At 48.6% G+C, this 20757-nt stretch overlaps 1 protein-coding gene across 1 annotated transcript in view; it reads right to left on the minus strand.

Moving 5' to 3' along the window:
- LOC123097129 (inositol monophosphatase 3) overlaps positions 1 to 20218 on the minus strand; it is a 30042-nt gene extending 9824 nt beyond the window's left edge. Inside the window, exons 1-6 of the mRNA XM_044518879.1 lie at positions 19987 to 20218; positions 19804 to 19854; positions 19500 to 19687; positions 12467 to 12551; positions 12293 to 12347; positions 12121 to 12164 (exon numbers count right to left, since the gene is read on the minus strand). Of these exons, the coding sequence (XP_044374814.1) occupies positions 12121 to 12164; positions 12293 to 12347; positions 12467 to 12551; positions 19500 to 19687; positions 19804 to 19854; positions 19987 to 20043 (480 nt within the window). The 5' untranslated portion in view covers positions 20044 to 20218. The remainder of the gene's footprint in view (positions 1 to 12120; positions 12165 to 12292; positions 12348 to 12466; positions 12552 to 19499; positions 19688 to 19803; positions 19855 to 19986) is intronic.
- Between the last annotated feature and the right edge of the window lie 539 nt (positions 20219 to 20757).

Raw genomic sequence — 20757 nt, forward strand, 5'->3', positions numbered from 1 at the left:
CTCGGGCCGCGACGTCAAGTTCTTGAGTTACTTTTGGAACACATTGTGCGCCAAGCTCGGAATCAACCTTTTGTTCTCTTCGGCATACCATCCTCAAACCGACGGCCAAACGGAGGTGACGAACCGCACACTCTCCACTCTACTACGCGTGTTGATAAAGAAGAACATCAAGGAGTGGGAGGAGTGCCTACCTATCGCCGAGTACGCCTAAAACCGTGCAAGACATTCGACTACCGGCAAGTCCCCCTTCAAGGTCGTCTACGGTTTCAACCCGTTGTCCCCATTGGACATTCTTCCTCTACCACTACAAGAGCGCACAAACCATGAACGCGAGTGCCCGAGTCAACTACCTCAAGAAGATGCATGAAGATACAAGGCACACAATCGAGCGCCAAGTACAACGACTCACGACCAAGCTCAACGTCAACAAGCAACCCATGATATTCAACAATGGAGATCTTGTGTGGCTACATCTTCGCAAGGACCGCTTCCCCAACGAACGCAAGTCCAAACTAGCAACCCATGATATTCAACAATGGAGATCTTGTGTGGCTACATCTTCGCAAGGACCGCTTCCCCAACGAACGCAAGTCCAAACTACTACCACGAGCCGATGGACCCTTCAAGGTGCTTGCACGCTACAACAACAACGCCTACAAGATCGACATCCCACGCGACAAGTACTCCCGTGAGCGACATTTTCAACATCAAAGATCTCTCCCCACACCATGGTGATGAGGATTTCGATCCGAGGTCGGATCTTTCCCAAGGGAGGGGAGATGATGCGGAGCATCCTACGGTCATCCCCATGGACCTACCATCGTCTCATCAAGAGCCAAGAGGATCTATGACACGAGCACGAGCTAGAGCTCTCGAGAACGAGGTGACTTCCTTAGTGATATCACATATGATCCACTCGAGACATGGCTACTACCTAAGTCCAATATGCTATGCATGAGTAGGTGTCAAGAGGACCCTCCTGGAGATGCTCATGAAGACGGACAAGCCGCCAAGTTCACGGACGAGGAGAACCAACAGAAGGAGTCAAGTGCAACTCCCAGGACCCGGACATCCGGCCAGGACCCCGGACATCCGGCCCCTGGAAACGTCACCAGCGCCAAGGAGCCAGCGGCCAAGTCTACAGGCCCCGGACATCCGGCCTCAGCCCAGACATCCGGCCCGACAGCCCGGACATCCGACCTCCGCCCGGAAATCCGGCGCCCGTCACAGAACATACCCGAAGCTGAACCACTTCAGCCCGGACATCCGGCCAAAGGCCCGGACATCCTGCCCGTCCCGAGCTCCCGGACATCCGAACCCCGCCTATCCAGAGAGCATCCAGGCCAGCACCGCCAGCCCGGACATCCGGCACCTCGCGAAAGCCCGGACATCCGGCCCGTCGCCCGGACATCCGGCCTCCCCTGTCTGCGCATAGTGTAAGGGCCGAGGCCCGTGTACCCCTTCGCCCACCTAGACTATATATACTCTCCCATCTCCCTCTTTCTAGGGTTAGCATTGGTTTAGCTCATATGTGAGATAGAGCATTCCTCATCCATACGGATCTGCTCCACGAGAGAGACCGCGGCCCCTCTACGGAGACGATCACGTTGGATTCAAGACCCCCTCTTGGGTGGCCCCATCAAGACCTCCTTACGGAGAAGAACCGGTTACCCTTTGTATCGTCCGTTGTTGACTTTGGATCGTGTATCTCCCCTTGTGTTTCGAGGATCTAGCATATGTGTGACTATATCTTGTTGGTTTTGAGAGTTCCTCTTGTGTTTTCCCTCGTTTTCCCCTCGTGTTCTTCATGTTCTTAGTTGGGATCCGCTCCTTTCGTGAAAGATCGGCCGTATAGGGTTCCAACCTACATCACATGTCTTGCCGGGAAGCAGCGGCGTCTGCCCCTTCCCTGAGAGAGCAAGGTACCGGGCAAAGAAGCCCCTGGAGTTGGTCCACAGGGACCTCTGCGGCCAGATCACCCCGGCAACGCCTGGCGGGCATCGCTACATCCTGCTGCTCGTCGACGACTATAGCAAGTTCATGTGGGCGATACTCCTCGCTCCAAGAACGAGGCGGAGCGAGGCATCGTCAAGCAGCAAGCGGCAACAGAGGTTGAGTGCTGCCACAAGCTGCGTGTGCTGCGCACAAACTGTGGTGGCGAGTTCACGTCGGCCACGTTCTACAAGCACTGCGACGACAAAGGGGTGCAACATCATCTCACGGCCCCCTACTCGCCGTAGCAGAACGGCGTCGTCGAGCGGAGGAACCAGATGGTGCTCGGGATGGCACGCTGCATGCTCAAAGTAAAGCAGGTGCTGGGCACGTATTGGGGGGAGGCCGTGCTCACGATTGCCTTCATCCTCAACCGCTCCTTCACAAGGAGCGTCGACGGCAAGATGCCTTACGAGGTGTGGTACAGGAGGAAGCCTGATGTGTGCTTCCTTCAAACCTTCGGCTGTGTTGGGCACGTCAGACGGCGCGCCCACAGCTAAAGAAGCTCGACGACAGGAGCACCCCGATGGTGTTCATGGGCTACGAGACGGGATCAAGGCGTACAAGATGTATGACCCCGTCATGAAGCGTGTACACGTCTCCCGCGACGTTATCTTCGACGAGGAGGCACGTTGGAACTGGGAGGCGCCAGCAAGCAGCTCCTTCACCGTGGAGTACACGGTGTGCACAAGTGATGGTGCTGGGGCAGCAACCCCGAGCACAATGGAGACCCCGAGCAGAGCAACCCCGAGCTCAACGACCCTGGGTACAGACGTACAGCACCCCGAGCACTGCGGCCCCAAGCCCAGTGGCTCCAAACACAACGAGCACAACAACCTCGCGGTTAGCAACCCCGAACACCTCAAGCGAAGTTGTGCCGATTCAATTTGCAACTCCACCAACAGTGTGATCGGACTAGTTCGACGCCGATGATAGTGCCGGCGTCCCACACTGGTACCAACGTGTCGATGACCTCGCCAAGCCACCACAATTGGCGGTGAATCTCGACGACGATGACGACGACGAGATGTTGCATCTGATGGCCGGCGAGGAGCCGACCACATTTGTTGAAGCAGAGCGTGAGGATTGCTGGCATCGCATGATGCTAGATGAGCTGTCGTCGATCGATGACAACGCTACTTGGACACTCACCACGCTGCCCGCAGGGCATCGAGCTATTGGGCTCAAGTGGGTGTTCAAGGTAAAGAAGGACGAGCACGGCGCCATTGTCAAGCAAGAGGCCCGGCTCATTGCAAAAGGGTATGCGCGACGCACAGGGGTGGACTTCCAGGAAGTCTTTGCTCCCGTAGCAAGGCTCGAGTCTGTTCGACTTATCCTGGCCCTGGGAAGTTCACCACATGGAGGTCAAGGCGGCGTTCCTCAATGGCGACCTTGAGGAGGAAGTCTACGTCTCCCAGCAACCTAGCTTCATCGCGGAAGGACGCGAGCAAGGCGTGTACAAGCTACACAAGGCCCTGTAGGTCTCCGGCAAGCCCCGAGAGCGTGGAACGCCAAGCTGGATGCGAGCCTCGCATCACTTGGGTTCTCCCGCAACGCTTCTGAGCACAGCGTGTACTTGCGTGACACCGCGAACACGCTGCTCACTGTCGGCATCTACGTCGACGACCTGGTCATCGCCGGGGCTGAGCACGGCGAGGTTCAACACTTCAAGTGAGAGATGCAACATCTCTTCAGCATGAGCGACCTCGGGCTGCTCCGGTACTTCCTCGGTTAGGGGTAAACCAGGAGCGTGGTCGCACGACAATCACGCAAACGGCCTACGCCGCCAAGATTCTGGAGCGAGCTGGCATGTCTACATGCCACACCGTGCAAGCCCCGATGGAGGCATGGCTCAAGCTCAGCAAGGAGAGCGCCGAGAAGCCGGTGGACGCAACGTTGTACCGCACCATCTCGAAAGCCTTAGGTATCTCGTGCATACCCGACCGAATATCTCGTTCACTGTCGGGTTCCTGAGTAGGTTCATGGAAGCCCCGACAAGCGATCATCTCGCTGCCCTCAAACACCTGCTCTGGTACATCTCAGGCACGATCACGCACGAATGCGTGTATCGCCGTGGTGGCAGCGAGAACCTGGTCGACTACAGGGACTCCGACCACGTTGGCAACATTGTCTCCAGGAAGAGCACCTCTGCCATAATGTTCTTCCTTGGGAGCAGTCCCGTTAGCTGGCAATCGATGAGGCAGAAGGTTGTCGCGACTTCTTCGTGCGAGGCGGAGTACATCACGGCAACAACAGCGGCATGTCAGGGAATCTAGTTGGCTCGTCTTCTCGGCGAGATGTTGAACCAAGACACCACCGCTACACTCATCTTTGGCGACAATAAGTAGGCAATTTCCCTCTGCAAGAATCCAGTGTTGCATGACCACAGCAAGCAAATTGATCTCCGATACCACTTCATATGAGATTGCGTCGAGAAGGGCACGGTGGTCGTGGAGGCCATCAAGACTGGTGAGCAGAAGGCAGACATCCTGACGAAGCCACTTGGTCGCGTCCGGTTCCAGGAGCTGCGCGACAAGGTCGGGATCGTCAACATCCAATCCCGATGACAGGGTTGAGGGGTAGAATGTTGTTTTCAACCCAATCTCCAAGGAAACTCTTCTCCAAGCAAGCACAAGGGTCAAGGATAACCTGTACTTGGCAGGATAAGAAGGCAGACATTTATTGAGCCTGTAAGGATGGGATAGGATAGGATAGCAGTGTGGCTGGAGTTAGAAGTCCATGTTCACACACTATCACATCTTCACCTGCATGTCCGCGCAATTCCTTTGGAGCTGCTTCCGCGAGGTGGTTGGTGGCCATTGGTGCAATACCAACTTCCCTGACCTCTTCGTGGAACTCCAGGCTTCCACGATGCGGTCGCGCCACATTAGGTGCTTGCTCTGTTTTTAAGGCGTCGCTTAGGCGACGCCTAGGCGTCAAGGCATCGGCCTTGCCTTACATGTGTGCCTAAGGCGTCCGCCTTAGTCCTTAAGGCGTCCAAGGCGTCCACCTAGGCGCCACTCTGCCTGCCTTAGGCAAATAAGGACGCCTTAGACAGAGCTGGGTGGTTTAGGCGGGAAACAGATAACTAGGAGGGAAGGAAAGGGCGGGAAAGTCTGTTTTGGCGCCAACAGGTACTAGAGGGAGAGAGAGAGAGAGACATGTAACCATTTTCAGTTTCCCCCACCCCCAGGCTGGATCTGAGCTTCTCCCCCTCCTCTCTGGCAGCTTCCCCCTCCTCTCCGGCAGATCCCCCTCCCCCTCCTCTCCTGCAGTTCCTCCTCCCCCTCCTCTCCTGCAGATTCTCCATCCTCTCCAGAACAACAAGCAAGCAGCACCTCTCCAAGAGGACCAAGGCAGCAGGCAGCAACAAGCAATCAACAAGGTATGGGGCTTCCCTCCTGCCTCCTCTTTTCCCCCCTCCTTTTATAGCATATTAGTGGAAGATGGGTGGATTAGAATAATGAATGATGGGCTCCTGCTTGTATTAGAATAATGATGGCTCTTAGATTGATGGGTGGATTAGAATAAAGGCTAGTTGAATACTGATGCATGATGTGTTGTGCTCAACAATGGATTAGTTTAATGACTAGTTGAATGCTGATTAGTTTAATGGCTAGTTGATTGTCGCTGTTTGCTATATCTGCATGAGTAGAGTAGTTTAGTTGCTGCCACGGCAGCCTTTTCATCTGTCTGGTACCCTTTTGTCTATCTAGTAAGTACTTTATTGTTTGTTGCCTTGTTGCCATGGCAGCCCTTTTATCAGTTATGCTAATATTCCTTTGTGTTTGGTTGTTTGCTGCAGGTAGTAGAAGTGTAGCACCATGGATGGAAATGCAGCAGCTGATGGGGGTGAGCCCACCTACGATCCAATGAAAGATCCAACAAGGAAGCCACAACGGTCAAATGATCCGGGATGGAACTATGGATATTGGTCTGAGCCTCCAAATCAGGATCTTGTTGTGTGCGCTCTTTGTGGCAAGATAACTTCTGGAGGGATCAAGAGGCACAAGGAGCATCTTGCGGGCGTCGGGGGAGATGCAATTGGTTGTCGTAAGGCCACCACACAACTGAGGAGAGAAATGAGAGCATATTTGGAGCAAAATAGGAGGATCAAGGGAGTAGTAGATGTAGATGATGATCAGGAGGTTGTGGAGGTGAGTTCAGTTGGAGCAAACATCGCCTCTAAAAGGCCAAGCTCAGGGACAGCAGCCAAACAGAATAAGAAAGCGTTTATCACCAACATGCAAGGTAAAATGTTGCTGCTGCCGCCAATAGTTCCAAGCCAATTGTTGCCATGCTACGAAGAACACCTGAGGATCTTGTAGATGAAAAACGCTCTGGGTGTTCTCAAAGCAACATGGAGTCTAGCACAAAGACTCCGGGAGAGAGGCATTATGTCAATATGCAGTGGGCATTGTTCTTTTACGAGTGTGGCATTCCATTCAATGCTGCAAGTAGTAGGCAGTTTGAGGTCGCAATTGAAGCCTCTTGTCAATATGGTTCAGGTTACAAGCCTCCTAGTGCACATGAGCTGAGAGAGCCATTGCTTAATGATTGTGTGAAGGAAACAGGACTTTTGAGGAGGCAACACGAGTCAGCATGGAAAAAATATGGATGCACACTCATGTCGGATGGCTGGTCGGATAAAAGAGGACGCCATTTGATTAACTTCCTTGTTAATAGTCCAGAGGGCACTTTCTTTTTGGAGTCGGTTGATGCCTCAAGTGTATGTCATGACGGTGATATGATAGCTGATTTGCTTGAGAAGAGAATTCTGGATGTTGGAAAAGAGAATGTGGTACAAGTTGTCACCGATAATGGTGCTAATTACAAGAAAGCTGGTCACCTTCTAATGGAGAGGATGCCTACTCTATATTGGAGCCCGTGTGCATGTCATTGCTTGGACCTAATGTTGGAAGATATAGGAAAGTTGAAGGCATTTAAGAAGCCTATTGCAGGGGCTAGACGTGTCACAACTTTCATCTATAGACATGGAAGACTTCTTAGTCCAATGAGGAAGGCCACGGGTGGGGATCTTGTGAGACCAGCAGCCACTCGTTTTGCCACAGCCATCCTCACACTTAGGAGTTTGGTCAAGAACAAGGCTGCATTGAGGAGTTTATTTACATCTGATGAATGGGTTGGAAACAAGTTAGCAAAAACACAAGTTGGCTTGAATGTGCAAGAGATTATACTTTCAACGGAGTGGTGGAGCGCAATTGAGGACTGCCTTAGAGCTTCAACTCCACTTCTTAGAGTTCTTAGAGTAGCGGATGGTGATGAGAAGCCTGCCATGCCAGAGATTAAAGCACTTATGATTTATGCAAAGGAGAGGCTCAATCTAGGTTTCCCTCAACAAAACAAGCAACCATTGCTCAAGAAGATCTTGGCCATTGTTGACAAGCGTTGGGAGAATCAAATGGATCATCCATTGTATGGGGCTGCTCTATTTTTGAACCCAGGAAAGTTCTTTCCTATTGTAAGCAGAAATGATGATGCCTTAGTTGGGGAGCTTAGGAGCTGCTTTAATGATGTGCTTGCAAAAATGGTACCGGATGCCAATGTTCGAAAAAAGATTGATCAACAATCTGTGCTCTATGAGGGCCAGCGAGAAGGCTTTTCTAATCCATTGGCACTCGAGACCATGAGCACAAGAAACCCTCGTGAGTCATATTAAATGCATCATGTTAATTTCAGCATGTTAATTCCAGTTCCAGCAATGTAATTTCTGTACAAACTCTTAATATGTGTCAGTTTTTATCATTTTAGTTGATTGGTGGAGTTCATTTGGTGGTTGGGCCATTGACCTACAAAGGTTTGCAAAGCGCATTGTTAGTCTTTGTGCTTCATCATCTGGTTGTGAGAGGAATTGGAGCACGTTTGAATTTGTAAGTCAACTAGTAAAGCAGTATTTGTGTTTGTTCAATGATGATTTCAGCAAGTAATTTACTTATTTCACTTGTTTCTACTTTGTAGATCCATACGAAGAAAAGGAACAGGTTACAATGGAAAAGGTTGAATGATCTTGTCTTTGTTTCATACAACCGGAAGAATATGCAATGGTTTCAAAAGAGGCGTGAGAAGGTGGGCGAGAATAGCTTTGAGGCTTTGGTCATTGAGGATTTTTATTGGGGCAATGAGTGGGTGGACCCATCACTATCACAACCTCAAGGTGCTCGAGGTTGTCCTGAAGACAATCAAGACATTACATGGGAGGATGTTGATGTGGCTATTGGTGCATCTTCAAACCTTCGAGGCCGCAATCTGCATAGGACAGCAACTACACTTCGTAGGGGCCAGACAAATGTCCGTCTGCAACACTACGCACGCAAGAGACCTACTACAACACGACCTACAATTCCTGAAGAAGATGAGGCAGAGGACTTGGAGCAAGAGCAACACTCAAGTATGCCCTATGCGGAGGAGGAGGAGGATTCAGACTACGTTGAGGATGATGATGATGTGAGCAATGACGATTAAGAGCCAACTAATGTTGACCAAGATGGTGAAGACAGCACCAATGCCAATGAGTTTGATGATGATGACTTTTGATTGAGACTTTGAGAGTGGAGAGACATGAGAGAGCTGAGCTGGCCACCTTTATCCCTTCTGCTATGCTGGAATTATCTATTATTCTGTTTGTCTTATGTGGACCTTTGTTATGTGGACTACTGGACTTGTGTAATTTGAATTGGTTAATGGTTATGTAATATGCCATGCATTGCAGATTGCAGTTGCACTCATACTTGCTATCTTTCTTTCCACTTTTGCTCGCTGCCTCACTTTTATTTCTATTTTTTTATTTCTATTTTTTGTGGAATGTGCACTGGTAAGTGATACATTATTCTAACATATTTGTTCATGACTTCATGTTGATGCAGAATTCTGCTGGGGAGAAAAGCAAGTGCAAAGAGGATAGGAATGGATGCTATATGGGCTCTACAACAATCAGTTGCAAGGTGTGTATGGCTGTATGCCTAGTTGCTTAATGCCTACCAAATTCTACTTAATTCTGTTGCTTACAAGTCTCTAAGGCGTCGCCTCGCCTTATGCCTTAGCGCTTAGGCAGTGAGGCGCCCCCCAGCGCCTCGCCTCGCCTTACCGCCTTAAAAACATAGGGTGCTTGGGTACTGGGGTTCTCATGTGGACCCTATGGACAGTTCGCAATAAGCTTGTGATTCAGTGTGCGCCTCTTCGACGATCTACTTGCGCGATTTTCAAAATGTGTGGTTACTTGCAGCTTTGGCGGCCGCTTAGCCGCCCGCAGGATCGGGACGCCATCGACATCTTCATTGCAGATCTTCGTGCGTTGGCCTTCCGCTTGGCTCCGCCGTTTCCCCCACCACGTCCGGAGCCGGATTAGTCCCTCGGACTCACTGTGGCAGTGCCTATGGCTAGGCTCTGGCCCTTTGCATCCCCCTCTTTATTCTCTTTAGGGCTTGTTGAGTTGTGCCCTCAGCAAAACCTGGATCTTGCCGTGCTTTGACTATGCGCAACTTGTGGGCGTGTGTGGTGTGTGCTTGTATGTTGGAACTTGTGGCTCTGGTGGTTTGCTTTATATATAAAGTGGGGTGAAAGCCTTTTTCGGTAATACTGTGAAAGTCACCTACCGTAGCTCATTAGTCACCTAATACTCCCTCCGTTCCGGAATCTAGTGCGCATATATTCAGGCTCTAATACAATGCATGCGCTAGAGGCTAGCTTTGGACGAGAATAACCCTGCTTCGTCTGTCCCATGCCCTCGCAGACATTCAACTAGCTAGCAAACACCGGCGTGTGCATGCGGGCCAGGGACGCGGTGACGCCGACCACCGGCCTTGTACGCGGAGAAGCCAGCCGCGGGCGCAGTGACGCCGGACACCGGCGGTGGAAGGGAAGAAGCCGGGCGCGGGGGCGGTGACGCCAGTCGCCGACGGCGGAGGGAAGAAGCCGGCCGCAGACGCGGTGCTGCTGGCCGTCGACAGTGTACGCGGTGATGCTGACCATGGACACTGAGAAGCGGAGTGGGGCCGCCGGCCACCGTAGCGGATGTGGTGATGCTGGCGCCCGCGGTGGACACGGGAAAGTCGGACGCGGTGGACGCCGACCGCTAGTGGAGGACGCGGAGAAGGCGGCAGCGAACACAGTGACGCCGGCAGCGGATGCGGAGATGCAGAAGACGCCAGTAGCAGACACAGGCCGACAGTGATGCAGGTCTAGTGCCCACGCCCCTGACTGCCTCGCCACCACAATATCCTGGATCCGCACAATCTCCTGGATCCGGCCTGGCGGAGAGGCATGCACAGACGGCGAGGAAGGCAGGCTACCCCGCAGCCTCGTGGAGCTGCGCAAGCTTAGGTGCAGACAGCTCGCACTTGCGCTTCTTGCCGCCGCTCGTAGACACTGCCGCCGCCATGTCCGCTCCAAGATCAAGCCGTCATGGTCCTCGGCCGTTGCTCCTCGTAGCCGGAGCAGGGGAACGGGGGGCAATGGCGTGGTCCTCGTCGCCGCGGAGGAGAGAAGATGATGGCGTGGCCCTCGTCGCTGCTGGTCCAATCCCGAGTCCCGACCGCCTGCGATGCGTGTTGTGTGCAAGAGGAAAAGGATAAAGGCGATGGGTGCGTCCATGCGGCTGCAGGGTTAGTTTCGTCCAAAGAGCACAAAGTTGCTTATACAAAGTTGCTTATACGCACTACATAGTGGAATAACGCTAGAAAACTTATGCGCACTATAAAGTGGAACGGAGGGAGTAATGTGAAAGTTAACTACCATTGCTCATTGATCACCTGAAATACTGTGAAAGTTGTCTGTCATGGTTTTTAAGTTGCCTACCTCGGAAGCTAAGTTCTTACAGTTTATGAAGTTGTCTACTGGTGATGCTCAGTTGCCTGCCATTGTTGATTAGTTGCCTAGAGTACTGTGAGTTTCCTACCATGGCTTCTAAGTTGCCTATCTCGAAACATAAGTTGTCAACAACACTATGAAGTTGCCTACCTATGATGCTCCGTTGCCTGACATAGCTAATTGGTTGCATGTAGTACTATAAAAGTAGGCCTACCATACTGAAAATTACATAAGCAACTTAGCATAATGCACTCAATGCTAAGCAATTTAGGAATAAAAGTTAAGCTACTTGAGGGTCATGGTAGCCAATTTAGTGCAGACGTTAGGCTAACTAGCATCATGGAAGGCAACAACATGAGTTGTTTACTATAGAACTAAAAGTTGCTTCATGTAGCACCCAAGTTGCTTTGGAAAAAGTTCATCGGAACATACTGATATGGAATCGGGTTTTGAAGAACTCGTCGCGAGAGGTCCAGCAGAGAAAACGGATTGTAATTCCAACGCTCAATTCAAAAGTTATAGCATTTTGAAATATCGAAAAGAGGAATTAGTATGACAGTACAGAGCTTTGATATTCACATGCAAGCATGGGGATGCAGCATGTGCATCAGCGCAGAACACCACATGTCATTTGCCTTGCATGGGCCAATCACCTTTTGCTATCTTGGGTAAAGGAATCAAGTTTTCTTGTTTCCCATTTTTGGGTCTATACTCCATATAACTAAAAAGTGCAGCTACACTTATCAGAAATTGATTTATTTTGCCAAATATATACATTCGACACCCACATAATACTTTGCTAGTATTTGTTACTTTCTCCAAGATTTCACAACTAGGCTGAATCAAAAGATTCAGAAAAAGGAAGTCCTAGATTACTGCTGCTCATTCATGCACTTGGATTGAAAGACCCTGGTTAAACTTTATGAGAGGGAAAAGAAAAGAAGTCCTAGATTACTGCTGCTCATTCATGCAAGAGGCTACTCTAGTGCCCCCAGTCGAACTTTAAGGTCGGTGTTGGACCTGGAGAATCCAAAGAAAACTAGTAGTAGTCATGTATTTAATTTCGAAACATCAGCTAACCCTGATTTACTACTTGTAGTATTTTATGACAACTAAACTGTTCTGATGACTGATGAAATCTTAAAGGGGTTAGCAGCTAAGCCAGCAACAGAGTTCAAACACTATGCATCAAAAGAAAGTTATGTACCGCAAAGTATCAATTATTTCAGAGTATGATATGATTCCCTCTAGTGAATGTGCGAATGACATGGAAATGATAATCTTTGACAGTCTGTCACCTACCTCTGTCACCATAAGAGCCTTCACCAACTCATTTTGAGGCGATGCTGCACATGAGAGGTGTATATTGAAATTAACACACGCGAGCAATCAGAAAAAGGAACTGTGTAATCTTGACTAGCTTCTTCTGTTGAATCACAACAAATCAGGACCTAATCAACAAAAATGTGCTTACTTTTAATTGGAGAACCATTGAGAAAAGCACCTTTTCCACGAACAGCTGTGAAAAGCTAATTGAAGAAAAAACACGAAATCAGACTCAAAACCTTTCCGAGTTCCTTTGCCCAGATTATATTGCACCGATCCTCAAATTAAACAAGGAAAAATTACATAGAGTAACAATATTTACCTCATTCATGATGGGGTTGTACACAACTGCAACGGTGGGAATCTTCCCAATGGTGAGGCCAATCGAGACGCACACAAAAGGAAAGCTGAAATATAAAAAAAGTGCACAATCTTGGCATAAGAAAAGAAAAATGCACGATGAAGAAAGGTACTTTGTCTTTTTGACAGATGGCTTTCACTCTTGTACCGACACGCTCTCGCAGCTGGCAAGGTGAATCCGCCGAGTACAATCGGGGTCACTGCCTCACCGGAGTCTCGCCTCCTCGACCTTTGCTGAGGGCATGGATTAGTGCAGCCGCTTCTAGGCGCTCATGGATACTGCCGAGAGTCTGACAGCGAGCCAGATTCAGAGGTGACTGCGGTTGAGAGGCGAAAGGAGGAGAAATCCTTATCTTGTCTAGCGACTTTGGGGATTCGACAAGGGAGCTCTGGACAAGCCCTCAGCGCACGACAACCGTACAAGTCACCGTTTGTAGCATGCGCTCCTTGTCGCTGGTCACCTCAGGCGGCGAAGAGATCGTTCTCAATATGGATACCCATTCAGATAGAGGCGGTACAGGCGCACCCGAACCATATTACCCGCCCGAGTGGCTAGCGGGCCCCGAGCCTTGCGCCCCACTACGCTCGAATATGCACTTGTAAGCAGTGACAAATCCAGGAATTGAACTTATTAGTGCCCCACATTTAAGGTCTGAACATTTTAATATGCAAATGCAAGTCCGCTCAACCAAAACTCATAAAACTCAAAAACAAAGCTAGATGTACTAAAAAATTAACATAACTAATGGTTCAAAATAGTTCAAGACTCTCGGCAACTAGGTGATGTAACCACCAAAAAGCACAAAATACAAGCATTCCCGATTCTCGACAAATATTCCCTCCTCACTGCATGAAGCAGCACAAGGTTGTGGAGGAGCAACTCCACCTTGCTGCTACAATGTGTACAGCACAACTGTTGAAGGAACAACTTCAACGTGCTGCGCTAGATATCGTTCTAGAGGCGAATGTAGGCTAATGTGGCAGCAGGAGTTCAATCCAGAACTCCTAGAGCACAAGATCTACTCCAAGATCTCTCTACTCTTATAAAAAAAACGGAGTTGGTGATGATGGAGTGCCTGCCATCCTGCAATATAGGCCGTGCGATCTATATTTGACGGATAGGAAGGAAACTATGACAATTTTGCAAAAAGATAGCCGCACCTCTCTCCACATTTGCAGATAAGGCCTTCCCTCGTTCATCCTTATCTCCCACAAGATAAACTACTCATATAAATGCATCTTGATGTTCCGTGCAACGCACGGGCCTCTTTCTAGTTAGATAAGAACACCAAGTTCTATTATAGGTAGTGGGGTAAGTAGTCTGGGTACAAAGTAGAGGTGAGGACCTCTATTTATAGGGCTTTGAAAAGCCTTCACATACTTCTACTTATATCTGGAATACTCTAGAAAACATTATTTAATTTTCGCCATTCTACTCATAGCTACTCACAACTAGAAGACTCTAGAAATCAGTAGGTAGGGTAGAAAAGAAATACTACACTAGAGTGGAAGCATCTAGAAGTAGCCAAACAAATCTAACATACAATTTTTTTCCTCATCTAGTGTTCCTCATCACTGCATCTTTAATTTCTGGAGTAGAATAATCTCCAATTTGTTCCGGAGCCCCAAATCAGGTTGAATATCAGCTTCACTAAATCCTTGAATAGAAGTTTGCAAAATGTTATAACCAGAGCGCTCATTACACACTGCAGGTTCAGGAACAGGAGCTTGTAAAATGTTTGCATCAGAGGCTTCATTAGACAATTAAGGTTGGGTAATTGGGGGAGTTCCAAATTAAGCAGCAATTGGTTTCATTTTCTTACAGATTCCCTACATTACAACATCACCAGGTTCAATAATTGGCCACAAGACCATAAATTTAAGGTTGATATGAGGAAAAAAAATGAATTTGACTGGGTATACCTGTTGGTCGCGCTTGCTGCCCTTGCAAACTGCAACTTCCCATTTGCGCAAGCTCGATGTCGTGCCACTGCCGCTGCTGCCACCCATGCAGGCCAAGCGGGGGACTATTTCTTGTTTTCCCATTCATCAGGTGCCCGATGTCGATGTCCAGGGAGCCGGAGCTACGCATGATTGGGGATTTTTGGGATTGCCTGCTACTTGCTTGGCAGTTCTAGGCTATCTAATTTCGGCTGGTTCTAGGCATTAATTTTGTAAGTGCTAGCCCACGTTTAAAACGAATGGTTTTCCTGTTTCATATCTTTACGTCGTCCGTTGTTTGCCTCCTCTTTCAACGAAACGGTGTTGGACTTGGCCACCTAGGGAACACATGGCATCGCCCTTGGTCGTAAGGAATAAGATCAGGAGCGCTTCTTTAGGAATTCTACGATTGCGGGAGATTTGTACCTCGTAACTACAAGATCACCTGATTGTATCATATCCCTGGAAGATCGGGACCAAACTACCGACCTAAGACTAGCTATATAAGGGCGGTACCAATCCCCACCAAGGGGACGAAGATATACGGGAGCTCATTTCCACCCTAGCTCAGTAGATAGGAAAAGACAAATGTAATCCTCTCTGATCATCTATAAAGATGGGTAGGAAGGAAGTAGGGTTATTACCCATCCACAGGCCTAAACCTGTGTAAAACCACGGTTTCACCTTCATCGCCGACGAGAACCCTTCGAGCACCACCCCTCTCTCTCTCTCTACTTCCATGATAAACCTCAGATCTTAAGATCAGCGGACCATTATTCATCAACATTTGGCGCCCGCTGTGGGGCCCAAACGGATCTTCGTCACCAACAAACCTTCTCACGAAACACAAACATACTAACAAAAGCGAAAGGTTGGGGCTAGTCCCCCACTTTGACCCAAAGGAGGCGTACATCAACCTCGCTCCTCGGGGCGGAAACCTTCAAGTGTCGGTTTGGGTCCTCCTAGATCGTCTCGCTTCGGCACACCCACCCAGGTCAACTTGAGTAGTGGAGGAGGATCTCTTACTGCTGGGGTACCCCGTTGGTTCAACATAGCCGATTACCGTTCAGGCAGAAACCCTTGTGGAGAATAAGGTGCCAAATCCCCTCGCCAAAGAGCTGCCCAGATCCCGCCACACTGTTGTGAATCGGACTATCATCAAGGAATCATTTCACCATACGTTGGGATTATCTAGAGACTGGTTCATCCAACTCGTAAATCCGAGCCGTGCACCTCGATCTATGTCGGCCTGCACCACCGAACTCCCTCTTGGTGGTTAGGGACCACCACTCCTAGTGGACTGGGGACCACCCACAAGACTTTGTTCGACCTCCGGATTATCCATTCATCATGTAGCCGATGCTTCAAAATCCCAAGTCGTCTTTGAAGCCTCTACTCATCATATCCTCTCGACAAGCCTCCTCTAAGATGATCTTCCATTCAATGTTCTTTTTGCAAGTAATCTGAAGTCACTCCATATATGAAGAAATGAGCTTCGCCCTTCGCCCCAAGGACTCGCCGTTGCGGAAGATATTCGTCGGGGCGCCTTACCTGGTGGTCGGGCGAATTATCCTCTCCATACGCATGGGATGAGGGAAATATCTGACTACTCCCACTCCCACCCACGTAAGCATTATCAAGTTTTGCGCAACGTTCATGTCCATCTTGGGTAAACCCACACTTCTCTCGCTAAGTGCAATAGTGTTTCATGACCGCCTGTGCCTCGGAACATGGGGACCAAGGGCATGATTACGGTCAAGAGTTCCCTTGGAGCGGTCTCTTGACCCCAAGAAACATCCTTAATTAAGTTATGAGTGACATCCATAACCTCATGAAAGGGTACCAGCTGGGGAACGTCCTACTAACCGAACCTAGGGGTAACTGCTCCAGAGTTTGACCACCAGACCATCGGATAAATCTCGCGAAAGAGGATGATACGGTTGTCTAGAAATAAAAGGCTACTCTTCCCCGGCACTGGTCGGGAGATACGGCTCGTTGTCGACTCTATGAACGTTCCAAGAGTCTCGCCTAGGTCGAAGATCTGGCTCGGGGCTCGAAGGTGAAAGATCTCAATTCCATGCCTTCAGTCAACAACGCAAGTTCCTATTTCATAATAACGTGTTCACAATAACCTTACTATATGGAAAATATAAAGACCGTATTCACTATTTTCGAACATGATCCTCTTTTATGCTTCGCCTTTCCATCAGAACCCGTCATGGCCTTTAAGCACTCCTATGTTGGCTCAGCAGGAGCAATGGACTCCCCTCAAGTAACGAACGAATTATGGCGACCGTCATCGCCTCTCCACCCCACGTATGCTTTCCCCAGGGACACATAAATGTCAAGGGGTTGCCGAGAAGCCATGGATCGACGAGACCCATAAGTGCAGCCCGAGCAAAACATTCCAGGTCCTCATAGGAGCTAACCATGGTGTAGTGCATTACCTCGGCACTTCTTCCTCGATGAATGAAAAGAAGGTTGAGCATTTCCGACGCTTTTTTCATCTCTAGGGGAAGTTTCTTCGGAAGCGCTCTAGGTATGCTACCTATAGGTATGGCCCGAGATAAAAAAACTGGGAGATCCACTTTCTTGATTGCAAGAACAAAGTGCCCACCTGAATAAGCCTCCCTGGCGCAGTTGGAGGGACTGGAGAAGGGGAAGAAAACGCTCAGGGTCCTGACCCTTCTTTGCAGATCAAGACTAAAACTTGCAAAGCTCTTGTAGGACACACAAGGACCTCACCAAGCTCGGGGGCGGGAGATAAACATTAGAGACGAAAACAACTTGCTCAATGGTAATTTTATTGCACAAAATCATTAAACACCTAAGGAGTTTTTCCATAGTGCTTTTCAGGAGAGTACAAAAGCCCTCTACTCAAAAGATACATCTAGACCGGAGTACCGATGTCCAACTAGTTCACAAACTTCTCCACCGCTGGCAATAGTTTTTCAACATGGTCACGATGCCCCTCCGAATGAGGTTGGTCTAGCAACAGACCAATGAAGTCGGGACCAATGAAGCAGATATGCGGATGACACCATGCTCCCTTTTAGCCTAGCAATCAAAGCATTGCCATGGTCCAATTGGTACTCTATTTTGAGGTGATGTATTGTATGAAGATTATTTTTTAAGAATGTGAGACTGTTGTTATGGGGGTGTCGATAGTGCAGTAGCAAAGGGTTGCTACTCTATTTTGAGGTGATGTCTTATACGAAGATTATTTTTCAAGAATATGGGATTGTTGTTATGGGGCTGTCGATCATGGAGTAGAAGGGTTGCTAACCTTCTACTCCCTCTATTCCCAAATATATGACCTTTTAGAGATTCCATTATGAACTACATACGGATGTATATAGACATATTTTAGAGTGTAGATTCATCCATTTTGCTCCACATGTAGTCCATAATGAAATCTCTAAAATGTCTTATATTTAGGAACAGAGGGAGTAAATTGCAAATCTGCCAATTTTTCGATCTCATACCACGATATTCCTATTAGTGAGAAAGTTTTATGCCTTGACTAAAAACCTGTTATGCAATAAAGTATCCAAGCCCTGGAAAGGCAAATTTTCTCGTGTTAGGAGGAAGATTGGTTCTCAATAATGTGTGTCTCCCGCCAGTCCCAACTTACACCATGGGTCGCTTTCTGTTAGCCAACAATGTGCACACAAGTTTCAACAAAGTGAGGCTCATTTTTTTCTAGGAAAGACATACACTCAAACGTAAATACCATACATAGTGAAATGGGCATCTATTTGCAAACCTAAAGACCATGGGGGTCTAGGAGTGCTAAACTCCCAACTTATGGACATTGTTCTACCAAGCAAATTTATATGGAAGATTAGTCAAAACTCTCTAGGTCTACAGTTGGATCTCATCAAAGACAGATACTAGAAGGTCCAACTTCTTCACCTCGACTAGGCGTAGGACCCTTTCTGGGATGGAATCCAGGACATCAAGCCAATCTTTGATTTAGGAGCAAAGCATCTTGTATGGGACAGACAATCGACCAGATTCTGGTTGGACAATTGGATTGGTGGGCGCCGCCCCACATCAGATACCGCCGGCTCTTCATCATGGCCTCTGATCCAGAGATGTTAGCCAGCTCAGCAATTAGACAGGGGTCGCTCAACGTGTTGTTTCATCATACCTTTGACCAGGTTGAGGCAAACTTATGGGAGGCCCTTGGTGCCAAAGTTATTAATGTCCTGCTATTGAACTCATCCAACAAAATCTCCTGCGACCTAGAAGCAACTGGTCGGTGAAATCTTTATACGCCAAACTCTCTTCCGACCCTGTTGTTCAGCATGCTAAACTTCTTTGGCAAGCGGCCATGCACATGAAGATTAAGGTCTTCATCAGACAGCTGATTAGGGGGAGACTAGCTCGGCTTGCAATATCTTGAAAGTTCAAACACAACGGCCCGAGTGATGGCTCCTATGCCTTGTGAAGTAAGCGAGAAGATAGAAATCATATATTATTTTGCCCAATGGAGAAATTCATGTGGAACTCTATGAGGGAGAGACTGGGATGATCCTGGAACCCAATCTGTTGCTCTGAGCTCTTGGGGCTTGTCCTGGGTGTTGGGGGTATGCAACGAACAGTCGCATGGCGTTGCATTGCAACCATGTGTTGAGCCTTATGGAATATTCGTAACAAATGGCCATTGAAATGATGTTTCCATCCAATCCTGTGTTTAAATGTTCGACCTTCTTTCAGCTTTGGATGCCTCCAGGGAGAATGAAGGACAAGGAAACTTCATTGGATGGGTTACAGAGGCTTATAGATCTTCATGCTACAAACTGAAACGTCCTAGGCAATTCAGGAGCTGCTTAGCCTCTAGTCCTTTTGTGCGAGGTGCGTGCTTGATTTGCACTTTGTGCGAGGAGTATGTGTTTTGGTTTGTAAGACTTTATGTTATTTTGCCACTGTTTGAGCACTTTATATAGTACTACTATATAAGGCCAAGCGCTCCTTGCGCCTTCTGTTCTAAGAAAAGCAAGAAAACAAGGGTCCACAACACAGTGCGCATACTAGAACATCGTCGTTACCCATGAACGAAATTGGTGGTGCCATCGAGGGGGTCGACTATCCAGGTGGGGTCGTAGGTGAGGTCATCGGTGGAACCGAGGGCTGCAGACGTCTCCTCGCCGATGAACTTGTGGTCCGGGTAGAGCATCCGGAGGTGGTTGAAGATGAGATCCTCGCAGGCCTTGTCCGTCTCCGTCACCAAATCCACCTGCAGCAGCAACAATCCATAGCGCCATGACGACTAGATCGCAATCCAATCAAGGCAGACAGCGTATCAAAAGGAGGCAAGATGCGTGGGGAAAAGAAAGAGGCGATAGGAAAGACCTGGCCCTTGTGCTCCACATTCTTGGTTAGGTAAAAGCTCTTGCGGATAATCTGCATAGGGTACAAATCGGTCCCAGAATGAGCGAACAGGAAATCGCGAATCCATCACGAGCAGTGGGCCTGAGAAACAGTTGCGGCAGGAGGATGGAGGGAAGGATCGAGTTCATGGTATAGGAGGATTACCTCGCCGGCGCTCTTGGCGGCGCCCACAGCTGCGGCCAGGAACTGCTCCTCCGCCATGGCTTCCGAATCTCCCGCCTCCAGACTACGAAGAGGGAATTTGATGTTACCTGTACAGGAACGCTCGGCTGGGTGGTGCGCCAAGGTGAAGGAGCGCTCACGGTGTGTGGTCCCGTTGAAGCAATCATTCGCGTTGAATGCGCCTCCCACGCAACGTGGTAGGATTGCGTCTAGGTTTTTCTTCTGATTTATTTATTTTCGTCTCACATCCCATCACATATCTCCTCATACTGATTTTTTTACCCTCACAATAAAAAGTTTTCCTTATTTTAAGGGCAATAAAACTTACTTAATCTTTCCAAACTTTCCTAATCAATCATGTTACAAACCGGCATGTTACTGAACAATGACTTTCCTAATCGTTCCCCTCGATACCCTCCCTCTGATTCTTTATCTTTACTAGAAGAACGCTTGTGCGTTGCAACGTGGCCACATTAACTTTAAGAGTTTAATATTAATCTCTACTTTTAATGGAGCAGTTGGTAGTATCGCTTCCAGGTTTTTTTCATCCCACCTTCCATGATTTTTTTGGTACCTCCTCCCACCTCCGCTGGTTTTTTTCGTAGATCTTTTTTCGTCCCCTCCCTCCACTTCATCGGTTTATTTTCACGTCACTCCCTCACACAACGAAAGAAATCTGAACAGGTCAGAACTTTCCATACTGACGCAAGTTATTTAGTAATGTAGACTTTTAATGGAGCAGTTGGTAGTAAT

This window comes from Triticum aestivum, chromosome 4D, assembly GCF_018294505.1.
Source record: "Triticum aestivum cultivar Chinese Spring chromosome 4D, IWGSC CS RefSeq v2.1, whole genome shotgun sequence".
NCBI classification, from domain to species: domain Eukaryota; kingdom Viridiplantae; phylum Streptophyta; class Magnoliopsida; order Poales; family Poaceae; genus Triticum; species Triticum aestivum.